This window comes from Copadichromis virginalis, linkage group LG3, assembly GCF_057382275.1.
Source record: "Copadichromis virginalis isolate Kocher_CV1m ecotype Utaka linkage group LG3, C_Virginalis_male_GT1.1, whole genome shotgun sequence".
NCBI classification, from domain to species: domain Eukaryota; kingdom Metazoa; phylum Chordata; class Actinopteri; order Cichliformes; family Cichlidae; genus Copadichromis; species Copadichromis virginalis.
This window is the reverse complement of record NC_140620.1, coordinates 35,941,176-35,966,657: the sequence shown is the minus strand read 5'-3', so window position 1 is coordinate 35,966,657 and position 25,482 is coordinate 35,941,176. Positions and strand designations below refer to the sequence as shown.

General features: G+C 42.4%; 2 protein-coding genes and 1 pseudogene across 2 annotated transcripts; all 3 read left to right on the top strand.

The window, feature by feature from the left end:
* Window positions 1-4,147: 4,147 nt before the first annotated feature.
* On the top strand, window positions 4,148-8,234 carry LOC146714385 (uncharacterized). Its single transcript, XM_085450859.1, has 7 exons — window positions 4,148-4,323; window positions 5,311-5,990; window positions 6,172-6,360; window positions 6,492-6,587; window positions 6,786-6,939; window positions 7,089-7,271; window positions 7,403-8,234. The coding sequence occupies exons 2-7, from the start codon at window positions 5,313-5,315 to the stop codon at window positions 7,444-7,446; spliced, it is 1,344 nt and encodes a 447-aa protein (XP_085306985.1). The 5' UTR covers window positions 4,148-4,323; window positions 5,311-5,312; the 3' UTR covers window positions 7,447-8,234.
* A 4,035-nt stretch (window positions 8,235-12,269) lies between these two features.
* LOC146714384 (uncharacterized) lies at window positions 12,270-19,223 on the top strand. The gene is made up of 11 exons (XM_085450857.1): window positions 12,270-12,344; window positions 12,895-12,930; window positions 13,017-13,308; window positions 13,414-13,550; window positions 13,798-14,092; window positions 15,208-15,359; window positions 15,447-15,741; window positions 16,719-16,864; window positions 17,132-17,387; window positions 18,534-18,712; window positions 18,792-19,223. Exons 1-11 carry the CDS (start codon window positions 12,311-12,313, stop codon window positions 18,851-18,853), a joined length of 1,884 nt encoding a protein of 627 aa, XP_085306983.1. The 5' UTR covers window positions 12,270-12,310; the 3' UTR covers window positions 18,854-19,223.
* Window positions 19,224-21,246: 2,023 nt separating this feature from the next.
* Window positions 21,247-22,495, top strand: LOC146714383 (uncharacterized; annotated as a pseudogene).
* The last annotated feature ends 2,987 nt before the right edge of the window (window positions 22,496-25,482 follow it).

The following is a 25,482-nucleotide window of genomic DNA, read 5'->3' as shown; positions in this document are numbered from 1 at the left end:
AATGCCTTTTGGTTAAACTGTCAGCAAGGAATTTGCACTGTTACATTTTTATATAACTTTAATGCACATAAAAAAACAGCTGCTTGCTTAAGTGAAATACATTGATGTTTTTTTGTTTGTACTAATAAAATTGTGGAGTTGTAAAGTATTTTGTCTAGTGTCAATTATATCATCAGTTATATCGTTATTGCAAATTTTCAAATGTATATCGTGATAAATATTTTTAGTCATATCGCCCTGCAGGTGATATGACTAAGCACTTCTAGCAGGTAATTCAGGAAACACACCATCAGTGCATAGATTATTAAGTTCTGAAAAGTAGAAATTAGAAAATAACCACGATTGAAATGAGTCAGAAAGCAAGGTTATCAGAGATCACAAAATAAACATGGGTTTTATTTTATTAAGTTCAAACTACCAACAACTAGAACTCAAAACAATCTCCAACCTGAAGACGCATTCCTTCCTCGGAAAACTAAAAGGGAAGAATCTAGCTGCTACCACCACATCGGTGCACACCATTTGCAAAACACATTATGTGGACACCCTCCCGACACAAAAATCCTGCAGAGGAAGAGAACAGAGTTAACCACATACAGGAAGCACCACTGCTGTAGCATAAGTTTGTTTATTTAATCAGCTTTTTTTTTTCCTCCGCCTAATTATGGCCCCCTTCACTTGCATCCCATTGGACCTCATATTAAGTTATCCAGTTAAAAACTATAAAATAAAGGTTAAAACCTGGAATTGACTCCAGGTGTGTGTTTTTTTTCTTTATGGAATAACAAAGGAACAGACCTCTCCTGGCCAGGAAAATGCTTGTCAGTCAAATGCCCAAATACCTTTGGAAAATGTGTAGAAAAACAGCTGTAACTACTTACTTTTTTACACCCCTTGATTTAAACCTCAAAGTCTGTACTTCAGTCTGATTGATCCGCTGATGTCATGTACAGGGTAACCAGGGTAATCTTTACTCCATTGCAATTCTTATGATGCACTGCACACCACAAGGGTATAACATCTGTGATGTGATGGAGCTGGGATTGCAAGTTTGATTCCCACCTGGTATCCAGTAAGGATCCTGGCTAGACTCCCCATGGTAAAAACAAGCCCTGGAAAAGCCCTGTCCACAGTTCAGGACACAAGCATTTCACTACATGTTCACTAAATGTTGTACTGTGTATGTGACAAATAAAATTTGTATTAAATGACATTTGTACTGTATTAATGTGACGTTGACAGTATTCAATTGTTTACAAAATTTACATTTCTGTTCCTTCACTCGGAACATTCTGTCGGATTCACTACAGATACAGTGGGGCAAAAAAGTATTTAGTCAGCCACCGATTGTGCAAGTTCCCCCACTTAAAATGATGACAGAGGTCAGTAATTTGCACCAGAGGTACACTTCAACTGTGAGAGACAGAATGTGAAGAAAAAATCCATGAATTCACATGGTAGGATTTGTAAAGAATTTATCCGTAAATCAGGGTGGAAAATAAGTATTTGGTCACCTCAAACATGGAAAATCTCTGGCTCTCACAGACCTGTAACGTCTTCTGTAAGACGCTTTTCTGTCCCCCACTCGTTACCTGTATGAATGGCACCTGTTTGAACTCATCATCTGTATAAAAGACACCTGTCCACAGCCTCAAACAGTCAGACTCCAAACTCCGCCATGGCCAAGACCAAAGAGCTCTCGAAGGACACCAGGAACAGGATTGTAGACCTGCACCAGACTGGGAAGAGTGAATCTACAATAGGCAAGCAGCTTGGTGTGAAAAAATCAACTGTGGGAGCAATCATCAGAAAATGGAAGACATACAAGACCGCTGATAATCTCCCACGATCTGGGGCTCCACGCAAGATCTCATCCCGTGGGGTCAAAATGATCATGAGAACGGTGGGCAAAGATCCCAGAACCACACGGGGGGACCTGGTGAATGACCTGCAGAGAGCTGGGACCAAAGTAACAAAGGTCACCATCAGTAACACACTACAACGGCAGGGAATCAAATCCCGCAGTGCCAGACGTGTTCCGCTGCTGAAGCCAGTGCATGTCCAGGCCCGTCTGAAGTTTGCCAGAGAGCACATGGATGATACAGCAGAGGATTGGGAGAATGTCATGTGGTCAGATGAAACCAAAGTAGAACTTTTTGGTATAAACTCAACTCGTCGTGTTTGGAGGACGAAGAATACTGAGTTGCATCCCAAGAACACCATACCTACTGTGAAGCATGGGGGTGGAAACATCATGCTATGGGGCTGTTTTTCTGCCAAGGGGACAGGACGACTGATCCGTGTTAAGGACAGAATGAATGGGGCCATGTATCGTGAGATTTTGAGCCAAAACCTCCTTCCATCAGTGAGAACTTTGAAGATGAAACGAGGCTGGGTCTTCCAACATGACAATGATCCAAAACACACCACCCGGGCAACAAAGGAGTGGCTCCGTAAGAAGCATTTGAAAGTCCTGGAGTGGCCTAGCCAGTCTCCAGACCTCAACCCCATAGAAAATCTGTGGCGGGAGTTGAAAGTCCGTGTTGCTCGGCGACAGCCCCAAAACATCACTGCTCTCGAGAAGATCTGCATGGAGGAATGGGCCAAAATACCAGCTACTGTGTGTGCAAACCTGGTAAAGACCTATAGTAAACGTCTGACCTCTGTTATTGCCAACAAAGGTTATGTTACAAAGTATTGAGTTGTATTTTTGTTATTGACCAAATACTTATTTTCCACCCTGATTTACGAATAAATTCTTTACAAATCCTACCATGTGGATTCATGGATTTTTTTTTTTCACATTCTGTCTCTCACAGTTGAAGTGTACCTCTGGTGCAAATTACTGACCTCTGTCATCATTTTAGGTGGGGGAACTTGCACAATCGGTGGCTGACTAAATACTTTTTTGCCTCACTGTAAATCTGCACCCACCTGACCCCAAAAAACCCAGGGAAGCATATGACCAGTTTCATGTGCAGTAACTCAACCAGCACGACCAGTTTTGCATATTAAAGGCATGACGAAGAAATAACTTCACGCCACTGACCCTGATTAATGCCAACCATATATCCTGACTAACGTGTAAAAGGTCCACCCTCATTCTTTCTCGGAAATTCTGAAGTGGAAGTTAAGTAGCAACAATGAAGATTTGATCTGCAATTGCAAAAACCTTGAAGCACCGAATAAAACTTAAGTGAACACAGATATCAGAACTTTAGTGTCTGTGTACTTAAACACAATAAGGGAAAAGGAAACAGTGTATTTCGAAGAGCTGTGTTCATAATAAAGTTAAAAAAAATTGAACAAGTCAGATTATTTATTAGTTAATAGTAAGAAAGTGCACGACAGAAGTGTTGCTGGATTTTAGTAGACATCCAAAAATTATTTTACAGTCAATACACTACACAATAAACAGAATAACATAAAGATCATATCCACAGGAAGCAACTACCCTGCTGAAAGAAAAATGAAAGGAACACTTTGAAAGCACACAGATCATATAGGCGATGGTGTCCTGATGGATCTCCTCCCAGATCTGGACCTTGATCTTAAGTCAAATCTTTTAAGTGGCCTTCTTCTCAGGAGGACACTTAAAACCCACTTTAGACAATGGAACATATTACGTTTACACAAATGGCCAAGAGGAACAAACCGAGCTTTGTGCCTTTGAGGCAGATCAATTTTCTTTCACTTTAAAAGTTTCAGAATTGGTTTAAACAGTCAGTAACAATATTTTGATATTTGAAAAAAAAAAGCCCAACCAGTTCAGTCCAAGTATGTATAAACCAGAATGGCTCTGTGACCTGTTCAGTCATTCTTTCTTTCTTGTACATTTTCAGAGTTAATAAAAATATTTGGTAATTAGTCTCATTGCTGTTCGATGGTAATATACACATTAAAGATTGAAGTAGATCCCCTGTTTTTACCGCAATATCCATGTAGGTTGCATGCATTGTTAGGGAAGTGGTGCATTTAGAAACAAAACTCTCTAAAACGAAGAGGTGGAAAGACAAAATTCAGGTTTCTTTCAACGCGACACACCCTTATTCCTCGCCCCACCCTGATCACTAGAGTGATGGCAGAGTTTCACATGTAATGCTCTTGTAATGCTTGCAATTTTCTCCCCTCCCCTCTGCTTATTTAACAGTGACAGAAAGTGAACAGGTGTCACTTGTTCATCTGGAAGCCACTGGATACATCAGAAGCGGTCCACCTCCAAGCCTTACCTGAGACTGAAACTACGTAGGCAAAATCTGAGGAACGATATATCTTTAATTCAATTTCTTTCACTATTTGCACTGGAAATAAGAAAACTTACAGGTAGGTAAAAACAATACATATGCAACATCATATCAGTTTTTAAATGAGTTTTTTTTTGTTCAATATCTGTTTAAGTTTGACATTCACTATCTAATAGTGTTTTGTGAAGAGTAGTAATTTATAATTGTAACAATAAATAAATTAAGATTGCAATTAGTTTTCAATAGTATATATATATATATATATATATATATATATATATATATAACCTAAATAACTTTTTTGGAGTCTGGAGTACCTTTATTGTAAACTGAAAGACTGTTAGGCTTACTTTCCAATTACAATATATTAATCATTTAAAAACATAAACACATTTATTACTTTCATTACTTTATTACTTTTTATTAATCTTAATGTTTCACTGCATTTATGGCACTCTTATGTCAGTTGCCAGTTTGATTTGATTGTTTTTCTTATTTATTTGAGCAACTTTTCGTGTGATATTTGGTGGTGGGATTTATTAGCGTTTTATTTTGTGGTTTAATGTTTCACTTTTTTATTATTTAACTCCATACTTATATCATCTGTAAAAACAAATTATGTGTTATCTTGCTGCACTTAATTCTAGAGCCTGTACTGTAAGTGCTACTGATTATTTTGTAAAAGTCCTCACCGTTGTTATATAAGCCAGTATTCCCTATGTTATGTTTGAATGGTATACACAGATGATGAGGTTGCTTTTTAATTCCAAACCGAACAACTCACCTTCTGCTTGTTGAGCTTTGATGTGTACACTGATGCTTGCACTGGCCTCAGTGCTAAGGATATTGTAAAATGTGAGTCAGAGTGCACTCTGGTGGACAAATATATGATGAAAAAACCACAGAGTGAGAGAGAGAGAGAGAGAGAGAGAGAGAGAGAGAGAGAGAGAGAGAGAGTAGCTGTAGTGACAGTAAATGTTATTAAATACAGTGCTGTAATAAACTTCACTTCACTTACAGTTAATAGTTAGAGTTTACTCAATCTCTGTTATTCCCTCTGTTTTAGGCATGGACAGCAGACTAGTCCTCACTCTCCTGTTTGTGATGCTGACTGGGTGTTTCATGGGCACTTATGCTCAAAACATTACGGCAGCACCCAACAACACAATGAGTGTGACTCCAGCAACCAGCATAAATGCTACCAGCACAAACACCACCTCCAACGCCAGCACCCCAATACCATCCAGCAACAACACCACTTCCAACGCCAGCACCCCAATACCATCCAGCAACAACACCACTTCCAACGCCAGCTCCACAACACCATCCAGCAACAACACCACTTCCAACACCAGCTCCACAACACCATCCAGCAACAACACCACTTCCAACACCAGCTCCACAACACCATCCAGCAACAACACCACTTCCAACACCAGCTCCACAACACCATCCAGCAACAACACCACTTCCAACACCAGCTCCACAACACCATCCAGCAACAACACCACTTCCAACACCAGCTCCACAACACCATCCAGCAACAACACCACTTCCAACACCAGCTCCACAACACCATCCAGCAACAACACCACTTCCAACACCAGCTCCACAACACCATCCAGCAACAACACCACTTCCAACACCAGCTCCACAACACCATCCAGCAACAACACCACTTCCAACACGACTGCAGCTCCAACACCTGCCCCACTAGTGCCTGACAGCAATGTGACAATTGTTAATGTGAGTAATGTAGAAAAAATTTAAAATATATTAAAAAAAATATATTTTAAAAATAAATTAAATTATTTCTTAATTACTATAGCAGAAGACTGACAAAAACAAGTTGCAGTTGCATTGATCAGTACCTATTAATGTATACAACTAAACCACTCTCTAACATGGATCTTATTTATCCTTGCAGACCTCTTTTACTAGAGATAATTGTAGCAAGACACAGCTGTGCATTTCTCAGCCCTCTGGCTGCGACCCCTCCAGTGGGACATGTTTCTTCCTTGGTAGCCAAGCGCTGGGAGGTCAGAATTTTAAGTTTTCACTTTCAGGACAATCAGACGGCTACGCTGCTCTCACCCTGTCACGGAACACCACACCGGTATGTCAAATTTATTTCCTTTTAGCACAGATGAAAATACAGTAAAGTTTAACAATGAGACAGTCTAGTATTTTGTTAGTCGTCATCTTTATAGAGAGGTAACATTTACAATTTCTGGTTCTTCACCACAGGGAGTCAGTGACACAACCTACATCTGTGCAAATGACAACAATGTACTCAAATACATAAGTGCTCTTCTCAACAATGGCAAGCTGAATCCCACAACGGTGAGTTCTACTAGCAGACTTTTGAAAAACACTTTAGTAATACTTTTTTTAGGGTTGGAGTGTGTGACAAATGCTCATTCTGCCTATCACTACTTATGCCCTTGTGTTGCCTTCACTTACATTGAAGTTTAATAATGAAGAAATTATTATCCTAATAAAAACTAAGCTCTTCTCTTTGTGATCTGTTTTCTTCCGCAGCTTAAAGTCAACAATGTGAAGGGCAGAATCAATGGAAGGAACATCCAGTGTCAATTTGATGCCACAGTACCAGACTCTACTAGCGCCCAAACTAAAGCAGCCACAGACAGTACAAGTTTCTCAATGTCAGTCTCCACTGGAACTTATAATGCCAGTAAGCTAACACATCAACATCACATCAATTGCACCTTTAACAGACCTCTTTTAATGATGGTTACACAGACCATCACTGACAATATATCAATATGTTGTTATGTACTTTAAACACATCAGTGATCTTTTTTTCTCTGCTTGTTCTTTCAGCTTCAGGGGATCTGGGTAGCCCTGCTTTCCAAATAACAACTAATGTGGTAAACCTGAGTGATGTTAATGCCACCGTCACCAATTTGGTTAGTTCCAACTCCACCAACACCACCACCACCACCACCAAACCCCCCACCACCTCTGCTGCTAATGCAATTACAATCCAGCAATCAATGATGCAAGGTAAAAGTACCAGATAAGTTTTCTTCTTTCTTTTGGTTTAATACTTACCTGAGAAAAGAATATGTGCTTCAAACATGAAACACGTAGAGTACTTAATACTTGTTCTTCTGTTCTTCCTTCCTCGCCTCTAGCTTTGCTGATCACTGTGGGCATCCTGACTCTGAGGTGGCTATAAGGAAACTGAAACCTGCCCTACATAACAGATTAAAACTTTCCTATCCAACCATGCTACTATTTTTAAACTCACAGGTTTACTATCAACAGTATGTCCCAGACTGCTATGATTAATTTTGTGGGAAAAGGTCACATTACAAATCAGGACTGGTGGAGGGCAATCACTTTCAAGAAGCTTTTTTTATACTGCTTTTACATGCAGTTAGAGATTTGGTTGGAATCATTTGCAGAACTCTTTAAAACGGTGTGGTAAGATGGGGCACAACTGCATTATTAAGAGTAACCGAACACATAGTTTGAATTAAGTGAACCAGAATCACGGCTTTTACCAGTGTGTGCAATTTATGCAAATTTTGGGTAAAGGGTCTGGTACCCTTTAAAGCCCACATTTTTATTGCTAAGCAAAAACATTCGGTAAGTTTATGGTTACTTTGATTATTAAACTGCTAAACCGTGTAAACAGAAACTGCTGGTAAACCATTGTTTGCCTTTGTCTACCCTTAGAACACCAAAAGCAAAATTCATTTGCTGATGATGACAATGATGCCAGCAAATGGCAGAGGTGCATTTAAAAACAATTATGTTCTGATAGTATATTTCTATGTTGTTTATATGAATGCTGTTTGTTCAGCAGTACCTTTACAATGACGCCTTCAGTGGCTGATGTTCACATGCGTTGCTTGCTTTTTAGCAGGTGTTCACAAATAATGCTATATGTGGTACTACTGAAGATGCTCGTGTAATGATTTTGTATTACATGTTTATAATTAAATATTTATCAAAAAAATATTTTGTGTGTTTTCTGATGGATGTTGCTAGATTTGAATTGGAACTTTTAATGTTTAGTCAATTTTGGGTGTTCTCAAATGAAATTACTTAAACCTGCAATATTTTCACTACATGCACTTTTCATGCGGTGCAGTTGTGTCTTGCCATATATTAAAGAGTCAGCCAGATAAGTCACTGCCCAGAGCTTGTGACCATAAGGATACGAATGCTGATCAATATGAAGTGACACGTTCACTATCAAGCTCAGATCTCTCTCCACCCAAACAGAGCAGCACAGCAGCCACATCAGTGTCAGGAGCCTGAGATCCTCAACATATCCTAGAAACTTGCTCCCAAACCGGAGCAGGTGAAAACCATGACATTGAACTTGAGGATGTTAATTCTTATCCCAACACTCACCCAGGAAAACCCCCAGTGCGAGTTAGAGATCACGGTCTGATGAAGCCAGGAGAAAAGCATCATCTGGAAAGTGCAGAAACGAGATCCTGAGACCACCACCTTGAATGCAACTAAAAATTCTGTCCATAAATATAATGAACAAAATCTGTGACAAAGGGCAGCTTTGTAGTCCAACAGCAAACAAGTGCATACAAACATGTATGACATGTCAACTGATCCAACATCTCCATATTTTGATTACTTTCAGCTTGGGAAGATCCTCATCCAGATGATTATTACAGCAGTGGAGTCATTCTTCTTCAGCGTGACCTAAAGAGCGTTCATTTCCACCTTGAATCCTATGTGTGTTTTTTTTTAATTTAAGACCCATGTCAAACATTTACTAAATAAATAATTCCATTTATTAAAACTGGGTGGAACTGGATGCTTTTGACTGGTGTTCACTGCAACCACAAAACATTTGTAAAGCACTAATGAAAGTACACACATATAAATGATGTGACATCACCAGGAGCAAATTTACTAGAAAGTGAAAAGAATAGCAAAAAAACACAAAACCAAACCCTGTGCGAGACCTGTGGCGTCTGTTCAGGTGTTACACATGTCAGTGTGGAATTTTAAATTGCTGTGGGCAATATTGCTCAAGCACATTTCTTATTACTGAGTATATTTAGAGTCCATAATGAGCTGTTTGACCAAGAGTTTTGGACACAAAGAAAAACTTGGTGTGTGGAACATAAATGTGTAATGAGAAAAGGGGAATGAAACAGAGAAAAGTCTATAACAACGATGTGGACAAAACATAAGAAAACTTATGAAAACTTCAGAAGCGAGATTTGTTTAGAAGAAGCAAATGTAATATGTGGGTGTGTTGTCCTTCATGCAAACAACACTGAATAAAAATTTACATGTTTGTTTGCACCAGAATAAATGAGGTAGAAAGGTTTGTGATTTGTTATGCTCTGAAGAAAACCACAGTGGCAGTAAAGTGACAATAGCTGGGATTATTTTCCAAAGCCATGAGTGGGAGAAATTATATTTGCATCTCCATTGGTAAGTCAATTTACAGTATCTTCAGTTACACTTGATTTAATTCATTTTAAACCTTGGAAAAAACTTGGAGCTAGCCCCAGGGAGGGGTTACCTGCCCCTCCCTTCCTTCCCTCCCCATCTCCAGCTGCCTCCCTCTTCCCGCTCCTCCACAACCACCCACACATGCAGGGCCTTGGAGTGGGGGTATGTCACCAGGGTGCAGAGGAGGCTACCCCCCCCTGTCCCCTTCTGGCTGCCTCTGCCTCAATTTTATCCCACAACTTAGACATTCACATTATTCACACTCTCATTACACATACATATAGGATCTTGGGGGTGGGCACAATCACGGAGTCCAAATCACCATCAGGGTGTATACCTCACCCCTGACGTCGTTGCCCACCTCTCAATTTTAAATACACTTAGTCATTGAGGGTTAGCAGGAGGGACTATGCGCTTACCTGCTGCTCCTTGGCAGGTAGCTCCATGCCCTCCTGGGTTTTAAATGCACCTTAGAACACATATGCATCAACACTACAATGAGCGGGTGGAGGGAGGTTTGGAGTCTTCTCCCACCCCCATTCTCTGCGGCCTGCTGGAGCGGGAGGGCTAGTAGGAGGAGTTGGCCGTCCGACTGCGGTCTGGGGTGTGGGGCCTCCCTGCTGCTGCGGAGTCGGGGTGGTCTGCCTCTCCCCACCGCAGGGAAAAGGGTAACACCACCTGGGTCTGGGTGCAATTCCCCCCTCCAGGGGCAAGGGTACCTAGACCCGGTTTGTAGAGTACGCTTGGGGAGTGTGATTGTGTGTACAGCGTCTCTTTATGTCTGTCTCCACGTTGGTTGAGTGTGGAGTAAGTGCATATGAGAGCATGAGGGTGGGAATGGATGTTTGTGTCTGTGTGTGCCTGTATGTCTGTGTCTATATGTCAGGTTGGGTATCAGACGCCACCTCTCTGGGGACACCTCAGGCCCTCCAAGGTTTGGAGGCCTATCTCCACCCACCACCACTTCCCCTGCCGGTGGCGGACTCCCTCAGGTGTCGGTGTGTTGGTGGTTCTTTGTGTCCGGGGGTGGGCGTCCGGGTACACACCGGCTCACTCCTTGGCGGCCGCTTGTCGGGGCCTGGGGCCTGGGGCTCGCTCGGGCCCCTTTGGAGGTGGGGTGCCCCCGGCCTCTCGGCCTAGGGCTCGGTCACTCAGGCGCAGCTGGGGGCCGGCGGAGCTCACGGGCGCGTCACTGCAACTCCCCCTGACTTCTGCTCCGCGGCTGCTGGGCGAGCCCTCATCTGGGACTCTCCTCAGCTCTTACTGGAACAGTGGCGCGGCTGCCCCTCTGTTGGTCTTCCATGGTCTCTTGTGTTCTGGGGGCCTCTGGATGTCTGGAGTTTTGATCTCCTCCATACCCGCTTCACACCCTGGAGGACGGGGCTGTGGCCCCCCCACACTCCCTAGCAGATCATTACATGGAGAAACCTTTGGAATGCAAGCATGCTGATCCACACAGGTATGCACACATGGGTATTCACAGACGCGGACTAAAGCTTTCTTGGCTGCTGCCTCAAAGCACACTGTGCGCTGTCTATCTTGCGTGCTGCACAATATCGTTTATTACTTAGTAAATACTGATATCTATGACTAGCTAGTTTATTGTGATGGTGCTTTGTTTTCTCTATTATTATGTTGCTCTTTGTTGTTTGCTGTCTCCTCTGTTTGTTTTTGTTTGTTTGTTTGTTTGTTTTTTTTTCTCCATACAGGTGACCCAGGAGTTTTTTTTTTTTTGTCTCTCTTCCCCCCCCTTCTCACCGTCTCTTCTCCCCTTTGGTTTTCTTTCTTTCTCTCCCCCTCTCTCTCTCATTCATTCCCCCTGTCCTATTTATTAAAAAAAAAAAAATGACAAAGGATGAACTGAAGCTCTGCCATCACGTAATGTCGCATACTGCTGTTTCTGATGTCATTTAGAAAAAAAAAAAAAAAAAAAAAAAAAAAATTTAAGACCCATGTCAAACATTTACTAAATAAATAATTCCATTTATTAAAACTGGGTGGAACTGGATGCTTTTGACTGGTGTTCACTGCAACCACAAAACATTTGTAAAGCACTAATGAAAGTACACACATATAAATGATGTGACATCACCAGGAGCAAATTTACTAGAAAGTGAAAAGAATAGCAAAAAAACACAAAACCAAACCCTGTGCGAGACCTGTGGCGTCTGTTCAGGTGTTACACATGTCAGTGTGGAATTTTAAATTGCTGTGGGCAATATTGCTCAAGCACATTTCTTATTACTGAGTATATTTAGAGTCCATAATGAGCTGTTTGACCAAGAGTTTTGGACACAAAGAAAAACTTGGTGTGTGGAACATAAATGTGTAATGAGAAAAGGGGAATGAAACAGAGAAAAGTCTATAACAACGATGTGGACAAAACATAAGAAAACTTATGAAAACTTCAGAAGCGAGATTTGTTTAGAAGAAGCAAATGTAATATGTGGGTGTGTTGTCCTTCATGCAAACAACACTGAATAAAAATTTACATGTTTGTTTGCACCAGAATAAATGAGGTAGAAAGGTTTGTGATTTGTTATGCTCTGAAGAAAACCACAGTGGCAGTAAAGTGACAATAGCTGTGATTATTTTCCAAAGCCATGAGTGGGAGAAATTATATTTGCATCTCCATTGGTAAGTCAATTTACAGTATCTTCAGTTACACTTGATTTAATTCATTTTAAACCTTGGAAAAAACCCTCAAAATCATTATCATATACAAAAATGATGATAATACTTTGAGTAGTAGCATAGTGCTCTTTTACTTAAATCTTGGTCTACGCAAAGTCTTGAGGCAACATTTTGGACAGAGGTGATATAAAAATATATACAAGTCTTAAAAACAACAGTGAGATACTTGAGAAATTGCTGTCAGATCTGGAATAATAGCTATTCAAGCGAGGATTAATCGGAATTATCAATCAGTGTAGCTTCAGGTGTCTTTCAAACACATTTAGACACAACATGTTTCTGGTTTTGATGATTCCTTGTTTTTATATCCACTCCGTTAATTTAATTAAGTTGTATTGCTTGTTACATCAACAGTCACTCAGCAGAGATGTTGTTGAGTATGCTGTTCCCTTTAAAATTCCCATTTTTACACAATTTCAAACACTACAGTTAAAAATGAATATGATATAAATTATACTTTACATTTTTTAAGTCAAACTCTTTACATTAACAGTGATTTCCTTCATGATGATATCTAGAGCGCTGACAGGTAAACTTTTTCCTCACTTCCCTCAAAACAATCTTTAAAAAAATAGAGAATAATTGATAATACTAACAAATTTTTTTTATATTAAGGTTATCTTTTCCATAACCTGGCACTGAACCAAAAGGCTAGCCAGTCCTCAGTTGGTGACAGCGTGGGTATTGCTGGCAAAGCAGTTGATGGGAGAAGAGAATCAAGATATCAGTTAGGGTCCTGTACACTCACCAAGTCAGAATCTGATCCCTGGTGGAGGGTAGACCTGGTAAATGTGTATACAATTGGTGCTGTAATAATAACCAATAGAGCAGAACTGGAAAACGGACTGGATGGTGCTGAAATCTGGATTGGAAAGTCCGCAGCGATCAATGACATTGAAAGCATGAGGTGAAACAGCTTGATGCAGACAGATAAAATACATGAGCAATCATTATTTCAGTAGCATATTGTCCCTTCTTATTTTTTTCTTCTTTTTGGCTTTCTCATACACAGATGTGCCGTCATCTCTCATATTCCCAGTGGACAGACATACTACTTTCCATGTAGCTCCATGGAGGGACGCTACGTCACTGTGTTTCTACCAGGAAGTGAAAATGTCCTTAGCATCTGCGAGGTTGAAGTTTACTATGGTAATCACATTTCAGCCTGATGCCGATACACAAGTCTGAGGCCTTGATTGTTCAAGTTGTTGTTAATTTTCCAAATGGCCCACCTCCCAACACAAATTAATCATTCTTGTTGTTTTGTATAGTTAAAGGTCTTTGAGCCAGAATGACAGCCAAGTGTGGTCTTCAAAATTACTGCACTCTGCGCCTTCTGCAATAAATAATTAACTATTCACAATGATCTAATGTCTCTTTGTGGTTTTCCTTCAAGGACACCCATTACCCAATGTGGCACTGAAAGGAGAAGCTACCCAGTCATCTACACTCTCTTTTGCCACTGCGTCCAAAGCCATCGATGGCAGACGGAACTCGTTCTATAGCAATGGGTTCTGTAGCCACACGGCTGAAGACGAGACCAACCCCTGGTGGAGGGTGGACCTGCAGCGAAGCTTTACAATCACTGCTGTAAAAGTCACCAACAGAGGAGACTGCTGTGCTGAAAGACTGGATGGAGCTGAGATCAGAATAGGAAACTCACTGGAGAACAATGGAAACAATAATCCCAGGTAATTACAAGTGTTTCAATGTAAAGTGAGTTTTTAAGTATAACTGGAACAGTGATAAGTCAAAAGTTTACAAGATTCATTTTGTCCACCACATGGTGAACTAACATATAATAAGTGGATTTCCCAACCTTTTAACTGCAGTGCAACAAATTTAGGATTTTTAAGATCGATATAAACATCACAATACAGTGAGCTGCAATGTCTTTAAATTGCTGTCTTTCTCTCCAATTGTTGGTATTTTGTCTTATGTCTTCCCTTTCTTCTTTCCTCACCCCCAAACTGGTCTGGCCCATCCCCGGGTCTGATTCTGCTGAAGTTTGCACCCCACTAAAAAAACATTTCCCCCCTCTTACCATTGCAAAGTGCTTGCTCACAGGGGGTTATTTGATTGTTAGAGTGATCACCCAAATACTATAGGGTGCTTTCCTTACAGTATATATAAATAAACCTGAATGAAATTAAACGTGTATATTTGCAGATTTAAAAATCTGACATTTTATATTTTATATTTGATACTTTAATTTCCTTTTAAAAAACAACACACATTCCCTAACATGTCTTATGTGTAGTTATTTGCTTGTTTGTGCTCTGTTGTTGTGTTTGCACTGTTCCAAATGTGCTGAAACCTTGCGTTACAATAGACTAGAATAGATGGAATACAGTAGCCCTTCATTGTCATTGTACATGTACAGCAGAATAAAATATAAATAGTAGACAGCAGAAATAAATAGCAAAGGGAGAAATATATACAGTCAAGAGGGATATATACAAAACTAGAGACCTATATACAAAAATAGGAGACACATTAGAGAACAGTTGCAAATTGTTTGGATTAATTAATCACTAATTATGCAATGTGTAACATTCACAATAAGGTTAAAGGGTATTTCTTCACACTTGTTCGTTACTCTTTAAATTTTCATGTATTGGTTCTTATAAATGCCATAGAGATGTAAATAGCTTACATCGGTCAAACTAGCAAAGGAACCAATAAAAGCTTCTGTGATTTTTTGGGAAAACCTATGAAAACTTTCAAAAGGCTGTGTTCTCAGTTACATTCTCTTCTTGAGAAAGTAATTATGTCAACTTAATATTTCCCCATCCATTGGTGTCAGGTGTGCTTCCATCTCACATATCAAAGTGGGTAAAACCTACACATACCGGTGTGATGGAGGCAGCATGGAGGGTCGCTTTGTGAACGTGTTTCTTCCTGGACAAAAGAAGACTCTCACCCTGTGTGAAGTGGAGGTGTATGCTGCCCCAGCAGGTAGAGCTTTAAGTGACTGGATCTGATCTATGGAAACACATCTGCTTGATACTGATTCATACTTGTTTGTTCCTTTCAACAATTTAGTGGAGCCGCTTCAAAATGTGGCCTTAAACAAACAAACAGTGCAGTCATCAACAGGGAATGCAGTTGGGATTCCCTTCAAAGGTGTCGATGGGTGCAGAACTGAATTCTGGGGTTATTCATGTTGTACCCACACTGGGACACAGCAGAATCCCTGGTGGAGAGTAGACTTATTGGCTGTCTATAAAGTCACTGCTGTCACCATCATCAACAGACAAGACTGTTGTTCTGAAAGACTTCTTGGGGCACAGATCCTGATTGGAGACTCACTGGAGCAGAATGGCAACACAAATTCCAGGTGAGACACGAGACTGATAGTAGAAAGGATTCAAAGGATCCAAACACACATGTAGAGGATGATGTTAACCAGAGCTTGGAGATAATAAATAAACAACATTAATAAGAATAGACATCTGACTATTTTACAGGATAGACAATATAAACATATTTAAAATTAAAGGAATTTGAAATGTACATTGTGCCTGGGTTTAGAGTGTCTGGAAGAGTCCTGACTCAGTCAATTATAGATGATGTGAGAGGGCGGGTGTGTGTGTTTAGGGCCCGGATGGCTTGGGGATAGAAGCTCCTCTTTAGTCTCTCTGTCCTTGCCCGGAAGATGCGGAACCTTCTACCAGATTGCAGAAGTTGGAACAGTTTGTTGCCAGGATGGGACGGGTCCTTCAGTATCTGCGCTGCTCTAGTCCGGCATCTCCTGGTGTAGGTGTCCTGAAGCGGGGGGAGAGCAATCCTGCAGCAGCGTTCTGCTGTACGGATCACTCTCTGGAGAGCTTTTTGGTCCTTCACACAGCTGTTCCCAAACCACGATGTCATGTTCTGTGTGAGGATGCTCTCCACAGCACCTGTATAGAAAATCCTGAGGATCTTTGGAGAGACCCTGAACTTCCTCAGTTGTCGTAGGTGATACAGGCGCTGCCTAGCCTTTTTGGTCTGGACCTGAATGTGGGCAGCCCATGTCAGGTCTGAGGAGATGTGGACACCAAGATACTTGAAGGACTGAACCAACAACTACAGGATATAAACTGAAAACACTCCCAATGTGCGACTTCTGTTATTTCCACCTGAAATATACATGTCATGCATATGACTGTAAAATAGCAAACCCCAAAAAGCACTAACTATTCAAAATACAAAACCAAAGAAAGTGGCTGCAAATGTAACTGCTGGCTCAGCAGCACCCAAAATCCTAGTGAAAAGGGTCTAGAGGGAAAAAATGATGATGATGATTTCACCTTGATGTTTGTGTAACACCATCAGGTGTGGCGTTCTGGAATCATTAGCGGGTACACCAACATACACATTCCAGTGTAATGAAATGAAAGGTCGCTACATCAGTGTGATCATACCAGGATCTCCGAAAACTCTGACGCTGTGTGAAGTGGAGGTGTTTGCTTCTCTGCCTGGTAAGGCCATAAGATTTCTTTCTAGCAGATCTGTTGTGGTCATGTGTGGATATATGACTGTTGGAAAATTACTTCCAAACGTAGAAACAGCTTTAACCTTTTAGTGTTTAGTGTTTTTTCATTTTCCACTACACAGTGGACAAATTGAACTTCTTTCTGGTTTTCAGTCTTCCCTTTTTAATTGGGTGCATAATGCAACGATACAGTTTAACCAGTTAAATTTTTTTAAAAAAGAGTCAAACATAGAACAAAACTATTTCTCTCCAGCACCAGAAGCCGTCATTCCTTCACCGACACCTCCACCTCCTTCCAGCCCTCCTCCCACTGTGAGCCTGCAGCTTGGTGGCAGGAACGTGACGGTGGTGGGAGAGAGGCTCTGCTGGTCTGATGCTCTGATGCACTGTAGACGTTATTACTGGGACCTGCTCAGCCTTCACAGCCAACAGGAGCAAAGCGAGTTGGAGCAGCTGCTGGGCCTCGTTCCTTTCTCCCTCACAGACCACGTCTGGCTGGGACTGCGCAGGTACTGATGAAATGAGATAATTAGTATTTTTAACAACCAAATTAATTAGCAAGAAATAATATAAATTAGCTGATTCTGTTTTGCTGACAACTGTCTTAATGTCAAGTAATAAGTAATCCACAGCTTATGTAGGATTGTCAGCTCAGAGCAAAATGACCACAAAAGAGCCACCACTAAAAAAACAAACAGTCATTAACAGAAATTATTGAACATCACCAAAAGAAAAAAACAGAATTACTCAAAATGAACAGACAATCAACAAAATAAGAAGCAACCAGGAGAACATGAAATTCAGAAGATGAAGAAATGGTAGGCAAAACCATACTTCAATCAGGCATAACATTAGGAACACTGACAGGTGTTCTTCATCATGGCACCTGTTAGTGGGTAGGATACCTTTTAAATATATTTTTTTAATATTTTGTCTTGTGTCCTAGCATCTCAGTGTTAAATACCACAACAAACCTTCAGTGAAGTAATCCAACAGCCACCAAAACTTTAACATTAAACAAGAACCAGAACCGAGATACTACTACAAGAACCACATCTCAACATAAAACGACAGTGATATCAAAACAGGAATTGAAAACACAAACAACTGCAAGCTCACTCACAGAAACACAGAATGCTTCGATCCAATCTGCTCTATTACTCAGATCTAAGCTTGCTGTGAAATATTTCAAGGATTCAAGGAGCTTTATTGTCAAAAACATGTTAACATGATTTGGAATGAAATTATGTACACACGGTCCTGGAGTGAAAAGAAACAAAATAATGAAGAAACAGATTTTTTTTGTAAGTAAAGCTCTAAATTTAAATAGTGTTCGGTGCTCCAATTAAATTTTGTGTGTGTATTTTATGTTTTCTGTGAAATGCGCTTCACCTATTTTGTGTAACACTAGGAATATGCTAATGTATTTTCAAATGATGGATTTGTTTCAGAGTCAGGGCCATAATTCATGTTTAAGCTCGTGCAGAATAGCTAGAGGCCAGATGCTCAAACCTGTTCTCTTTTCATACGCCGTGACAATTTGAATTTTGCAAATTCAGACATTTTCAAAAGATGAGGTCATGACGTCTCAGGCTGTGCGTCCTTGTATTTGTTTGGATTGAAAAAAACATTTCAACGAATTTCTGATTCATCAGATCCCTCAGAGCAGACGAGTGGTTCTGGATGTCTGGATATTCCATGAATTTCTTAAATTGGCCACAGGATTTTGGTCCTGACAGCTACTCCAGCACCTGTGGAGGCGTGGCCAGCACGGACCACTTCCTCTGGCAGGACCAGCCCTGTGGAGAGAACCTCAACTTCATCTGCCAATCAGGTTTTACTTACACCACGTTAAAGCTTGTGCGCTATTATCGTACATTGCCTTAATTTAACTGTAACTCATGTTCTTTCAGGTGCTGACGATGCTGTGCAGAGAGTTCATTTCTACAGCACGAAGGATCCTATAAGTCCTTAGTAAAGGAGAACAATGTACTGTCTGATGGAATGGATACAAATACATATATCTGAAACCTTTTTGCACTCCTTTAGTTCTGTAAATTATACTACAGAAAAACTATAAGACGTTTCTGCACACAATACCATGTTTGCCTTTTTTTTTAACTTTATGATGCACTGCATGTAGCTACTATAGCACTGATTTCTATTTAAAATGCTGCTGGCTATTTCATAACTCATGCTCATAGCAAATGTACCTATGGAAAATGTGTGAGCTTATTACCCTGTAATGTACTCCTCCACATTTGCAGGGGTTGTGAATTCAGCCACATAAGTAACTCTACACTTTTGTGAAAGCCGTAGTGATGAAATACAGATGACACCTGAGAAATGTAAAACTACAAATGTCATCAAAGTAATAAAAATTCATTAAAGCAACAGATACAGTTGTATGTTATGAAATTGTCTGATAGAAATGTTTCCAAAATATGCAGATAGTCTCTGTTCAACCACCCTTACTGTTTTGTTTAATCCTAATTATACTTGCTAAAGTTCATTCTGTTCATCTGGACGTAGTGTTTCCAGTAGGAAACATTTCATCACTCATCCAAGTGACTTCTTCAGTCTCAGTTCTTCTGTGTTGTGTGGATGGCACATGACAGGAGAGCTAACTCGACAGGCCAGGACTCCACACCTACAGGCCAGTGGACACTCTTTCAATGATGAGGATGTATCCCGGACAGGGAGGAGGCTGGTTTGAGAAGGGATGCAAGGAGGCCATTTACGTAAAAAGGGAAAGACCATCTCTGAATCGAGGAGGGGGCTTAAGGGTGCATCTTTCACCATCATGCAATGCTGTGATTGCAGCCATTCTCCAACTCTCTCTGAATGGTACTCATGACCATTGAGCAATGGTCAATGATCAGCCATCAGTGCTTGCTGATGATTAGTCAGGAGAATTTTGATGATCAAGGAACTGACCTCCCAGCCAATTGTTCCTTCAGTGGGCTGGTTTCAGTCATTATGAAAATGTACTGTTTATAAGATTGGGGAAACCTGCAGTCAGCTGAGACTGAAGAAGTCACTTGGATGAGTGACGAAATGTTTCTCCCACTGAAAACACTACGTCCAGATGAACAGAATTAATAACCCGGGTGATTGCACATGCATCAAGACATATAATTGTTAACACAACAAAATATTTGTGTGACTTCCTTTAAGGGGGAAATTGTCCGATTCACAAGCTAAAAACAATCTGGGGATAAAGTTAATTTAAAAAGGAATAGAAAAAACAAACAAAAAACATGTTTTCAAATTGTTTGTGTATTAGTGTGAACACACATTTGTAAGTTCTCAACATTACAAGTACAATGATATATATACATCAAAATCTTAGTTTTCTATTGTGGATACAGCATACACCATGCCATTAATATATTACACTGAACAAAAATATAAACGCACCACATTTGTTTTTCCTGCCATTTTTCATGAGCTGAACTTTTTTCTACAGACACAAAGGACCCATTACTATCAAATATTGTTCACACATCTGTCTAAATCTGAGTTAGTGAGAACTTCTCCTTTGCCAAGATAATCCATCCCACCTCGCAGGTGTGGTATGTCAAGGTGCTGATTAGACAGCATGAATATTGCACAGATGTGCCTTAGGCTATGTTCACACTGCAGGTCTTAATGCTCAATTTTGATTTTTTGATCAAATACGATTTTTTTGTCTGCTTGTTCACACTATAAATAAAATGTGACAGCAAACGCGCTCTAGTGTGAACCCGCAAAAGAAGACATCACACACAACGCGCTCTGTTTAGACCCAGACCAAACAGTATTGTTTGACTGTTTCAGACTTTATGTTTCCCAATTTTGCTTTAAGTTATAAAGTTATTTTGTTATTTGCATATGGCCTAATAATGATCCTTATTGCTGTTTTAGAGAGGAGCGGTGCTTCAAAGGATAGTTCCAGATTTCTGTCAGAATCTGCAGATTATACAGTACAAATAAAATGTTCACGTTTCTCCAACGTTGTCTTCCCAACAGTTTCACTGACATCTACACTGGATGGCCAGGAAGTGTTCACAATGTCTTATCGGGCGCTTCTCCGGAGCTGATAATTGGCGTCTGTCTTGTGTCAGTGACATAAAAGATGGATTTCATGTGACATGACCATTCAAACAGCAGTCGCTTTCTAAAACATCAGATATGTATCGGATTCAGTACCACATACGAAAGTGACCCAGATCAGATTTGAAAATATCGGATTTGTGTTGTTCAAACTGTCATACCATGATCGGATATGGGTCGCATAGGGTCAAAAATGATGATGTGCTTTCACCTGCAGTGTGAACGTAGGCCACTCTGAAATATGCAGTTTGATCACACAGCACAATGCTACAGATGTCGCAAAACCAGTCAGTATCTGGTGTGGCCACCATTTGCCTCACACAGTGCAACACATCTAATGGAGATGTGTTGTACTGTGTGAGGCAAATGGTGTGCAATGGGCATAGAGTTGATCAGGTTGTTGCTTGTGGGCTGTGGAATATTGGTCCACTCCTCTTCAATACTTGTGCAAAGTTGCTGAATATTGGCAGGAACTGTACACGCTGTCATATACGCCGAGCCGAGCATCCCAAACATGCTCAATGGGTGACATGTCTGGTGAGTATGCTGGCAATGAAACAACTGGGATGTTTTCAGCTTCCAAGGAATTGTGTACAGATCCTTGCAATATGGGGCCGTGCATTATCATGCTGTAACATGAGGTTATGGTCATGGATAAATGACACAGCAATGGTCCTCAGGATCTCAACACGGTATCTCTGTGCATTCAAAATGGCAACAACAAAATGCACTCATGTTCATTGTCCATAACCCCACCGCCACCATGGGCCACTCAATCCACAATGTTGACGTCAGCAAACCGCTTACCTACACGATGCCACAAAAGCTGTCTGCCATCTGCCCTGAACAGTAAAAACATCTATCAACAGAGCACCTCTCCAACATGCCAGACACCATTGAATGTGAGCATTTGCCCACTCAAGTTGGTTACAGTGACGAACAGACCCCGATGAGAATGACGAGCATGCAGATGAGCTTCCCTGAGACAGTTTCTGACAGTTTTTGCAGAAATTTTTTGGTTGTGCAAACCGTTTGTTGCTGCAGCTGTCTGGGTGGCTGGTCTCCACCTGGTCGACCTTCCTGGAGGTGAACATGCTGATGTGGAGGTCCTGGGCTGGTGTGGTTACATGTGGTCTGCGATTGTGAGGCCGGTTGGATGTACTGCCAAATTCTCTGAAACTCCTTTGAAGACGGCTTGTGGCAGAGAAATGAACATTCATTTCATGGGCAATAGTTCTGGTAGACATTCGTGCAGTCAGAATGCCAATAATAATAATAATAATAATGGAATGCATTTATATAGAGCTTTTCTAGGCACCCAAAGCGCTTTAAAATTCCACTATTCATTCACTCTCACATTCACACACAATTGCACACTCCCTCAAAAGCTGCGACATCTGTAGCATTGTGCTGTGTGATCAAACTGCATATTTCAGAGTGGCCTTTTATTGTGGGCTGTCTAAGGCACACCTGTGCAATATTCATGCTGTCTAATCAGCACCTTGATGTGCCACACCTGTGAGGTGGGACGGATTATCTCAGCAAACGAGAAGTTCTCACTAACACAGATTTAGACAGATTTGTGAACAGTATTTGATAGTAAATGGTCCTTTGTCGCTTGTGATACTACTTAATGTTCACATCACTAATGTCTATGTCATTTCTGAGAAAACAATAAAACCCTTTCACAGATTTCAGATTCACAGATTTTGCAGAAACCACAGATATACAGTGCAATTTTTTATAACTCTTTTAGTGGCAATATATAACTTTGTGTTATGTGTTTTGAATGCTAACTTATTATTAACAACAATGTTTCTTTTTTTTTTTTTTTTTTTTTTTTTTTTGGCCTGTCCCGTTTGGCTCTTTTGCCCTCAGAATTGTTGTCTAAAGGCAAAGAAAGATGCCCAACGGATTTACTTTACCAAACTGACCATCCCAGCCTTGCCGTAATGGTCCATTTGATTCACCTTTTATTGTTTATTTTATTTTCACTTACTGAATACGGGACAGACTTGACTGGGGGAAAGAAGGGGAGAAAGAAAGAGGGAAAGGGAAACAGCTGAGAAGAGGGACGGGGGAGAAGGGCAAAAGACAAAAACCAACAGAACGGGCAGAGAAAAAAAATGCATATATCAATCACCTGGATCACCTGCTGAGAAAGAAAAAAGAAAGCAAGCAGAAGAGAACAAGAGTAATAGAATAAACAACATCACAATGATATATGGGAATATGACAGTAAATACTAAATGTTAAACATTATTGTGCAGCACATAAGATCAACAGAACACAGTGTGCTTTGAGGTAGGAGCCAAAAAGGGTGTAGTTTGTGGGTGTGATCACCCGTGTGTGCACCTGTGAGCATGGACGCGCTTGTTTTTTGTTTTTTAAAAGGTTCCTTCATGTAATAATCTGCTAGAGGGTGTGGGGGGACCACAGCCCCGTCCTCCAGGGCGTGAAGCAGGTGTGGAGGAGATCAAAACTCCAGACATCCAGAGGCCCCCAGAACACAAGAGACCAAGGAAGACCAACAGAGGGGCAGCTGCGCCACTGTCCCAGAAAGAGCTGAGGAGAGTCCCAGATGAGGGCTCACTCAGCAGCCGCGGAGCAGAAGCCAGGGGGAGTTGCAGTGACGCGCCCGTGAGCTCCGCCGGCAGCCAGCTGCGCCTGAGTGACCGAGCCCCAGGCCGAGAGGCCGGGGGCACCCCACCTCCGAAGTGGCCCGAGCGAGCCCCAGGCTCCAGGCCCCGATAAGCAGCCGCCAAGGAGTGAGCCGGTGTGTACCTGGACGCCCATCCCCGGACACAAAGAACCACCAACGCACCGATGTCTGAGGGGGTCCGCCACTGGCAGGGGAAGTGGTGGTAGGGGGAGATAGGCCTCCAAACCTTGGAGGGCCTGAGATGTCCCCAGAGAGGTGGCGCCTTACACCCAACCTGACATATAGACACAGACATACAGGCACACACAGATACAAACATCCATTCCCCCCCTCATGCTCTCATATGCACTTACTCCACACTCAACCAACGTGGAGACAGACATAAAGAGACGTTGTACACACGATCACACTCCCCAAGCGTACTCTACAAACCGGGTCTAGGTGCCCCCGCCCCTGGAGGGGGGAACTGCACCCAGACCCAGGTGGTGTTTCCCTTTTCCCTGCGGTGGGGGGAGGCAGACCGCCCCGACTCCGCAGCAGCAGGAAGGCTCCACACTCCAGACCGCAGTCGGACGGCCAACTCCTCCTCCTAGTCCTAGCCCCCCTGCTCCAGCAGGTCGCAGAGAATGGGGGTGAGAGAAGACTCCGAACCTCCCTCCACCCGCTCATTGTAATGTTGATGCATGTGTGTTCTAAGGTGCATTTAAAACCCAGGAGGGCTTGGAGCTACCTGCCAGAGAGCAGCAGGTAAGCGCATGGTCCCTCCTGCTAGCCCTCAATGTCTACGTGTATTTAAAATTGAGAGGTGGGCAACGATGCCAGGGGTGGGGTGTACACCCTGATGGTACTTTGGACTCCGTGTATCGTGCCCACCCCCAAGATCCTATATGTATGGGTAATGAGAGTGTGAGTAATGTGAATGTCTAAGTTGTGGGATAAAATTGAGGCAGAGGCAGCCAGAAGGGGACAGAGGGGGGGAGGGGGGTAGCCTCCTCTGCACCCTGGTGACATACCCCTACTCCAAGGCCCTGCATGTGTGGGTGGTTGTGGTGGAGCGGGAAGAGGGAGGCAGCTGGAGATGGGGAGGGAAGGAAGGGAGGGGCAAGTGACCCCTCCCTGGGGCCAGCTCCCCCGCTGACCCCAGTAGGCACCCCCATACTCCGCGACCCGCCAGGGAAAGGGGGCCCAGGCCCATCCAGACCGGGCCCAGTGCAGCAGCGCCGCCCGGCCCCACGGAGCCCGGGACAGTCCACCCAACCCCACCACAGAGAAAACTGCACCCACCCCACCATCCACTCATCTTCCAGACTACATAAGACAATAAACACCCAGGCTGAGATCTTCCTCCACCTCTCCTGTATCTCCCCCTCCTGCAGAGGGAGCTCCTGAGGAGAGGAAAGCTCCTGCAAGATGTGACAATCTCCCCCACCAGTTGAAGAGCCCCCCAGGTGGCTCGATGCACCGGCGGCACCCTGCTCCAGGGCTGGGCCCCCATGCACCCACCCGCCCACAACCCCGGCAACACACCAACCAGGACCCAAGCCCCCGAGGCCCGGTCCGGGTCCCAGCCCAGAGACGGAGCGCCCCCAGAACCTCACGCCCATCCCGGACCCACCCAGGGGCAGCCAGGCTACCAGGTCAGTAACCCACGTCCGTCAGCACAGACCCTCCCCTAGCCCCGCTGCACGCAGCCGCGAGGAAACAGTCACCTGAGAGCCAACAGAGCCCCTAACCGGACATGACCGCTACCCCGGGTTGAGCCCCCCAAGGAAGATGCCTCCGGGGAACCCCCCGACGCCCTAAGCCTGTCCCTACCCCCACACCAATCACAACAGTGAAGGCGGGAC

Excerpts from the sequence above, each read along its gene's own strand:
- LOC146714384 (XM_085450857.1), top strand. The coding sequence starts at position 12,311 with ATGAGTGGGAGAAATTATATTTGCATCTCCATTG. Across the intron at positions 13,309-13,413 it reads AATGACATTGAAAGCATGAG|ATGTGCCGTCATCTCTCATA; the intron begins GTGAAACAGCTT and ends TCTCATACACAG. Across the intron at positions 16,865-17,131 it reads GGTGTTTGCTTCTCTGCCTG|CACCAGAAGCCGTCATTCCT; the intron begins GTAAGGCCATAA and ends ATTTCTCTCCAG.
- LOC146714385 (XM_085450859.1), top strand. The coding sequence starts at position 5,313 with ATGGACAGCAGACTAGTCCTCACTCTCCTGTTTGTGATGCTGACTGGG. Across the intron at positions 6,588-6,785 it reads GCAAGCTGAATCCCACAACG|CTTAAAGTCAACAATGTGAA; the intron begins GTGAGTTCTACT and ends TTTCTTCCGCAG. Across the intron at positions 6,940-7,088 it reads CACTGGAACTTATAATGCCA|CTTCAGGGGATCTGGGTAGC; the intron begins GTAAGCTAACAC and ends TTGTTCTTTCAG.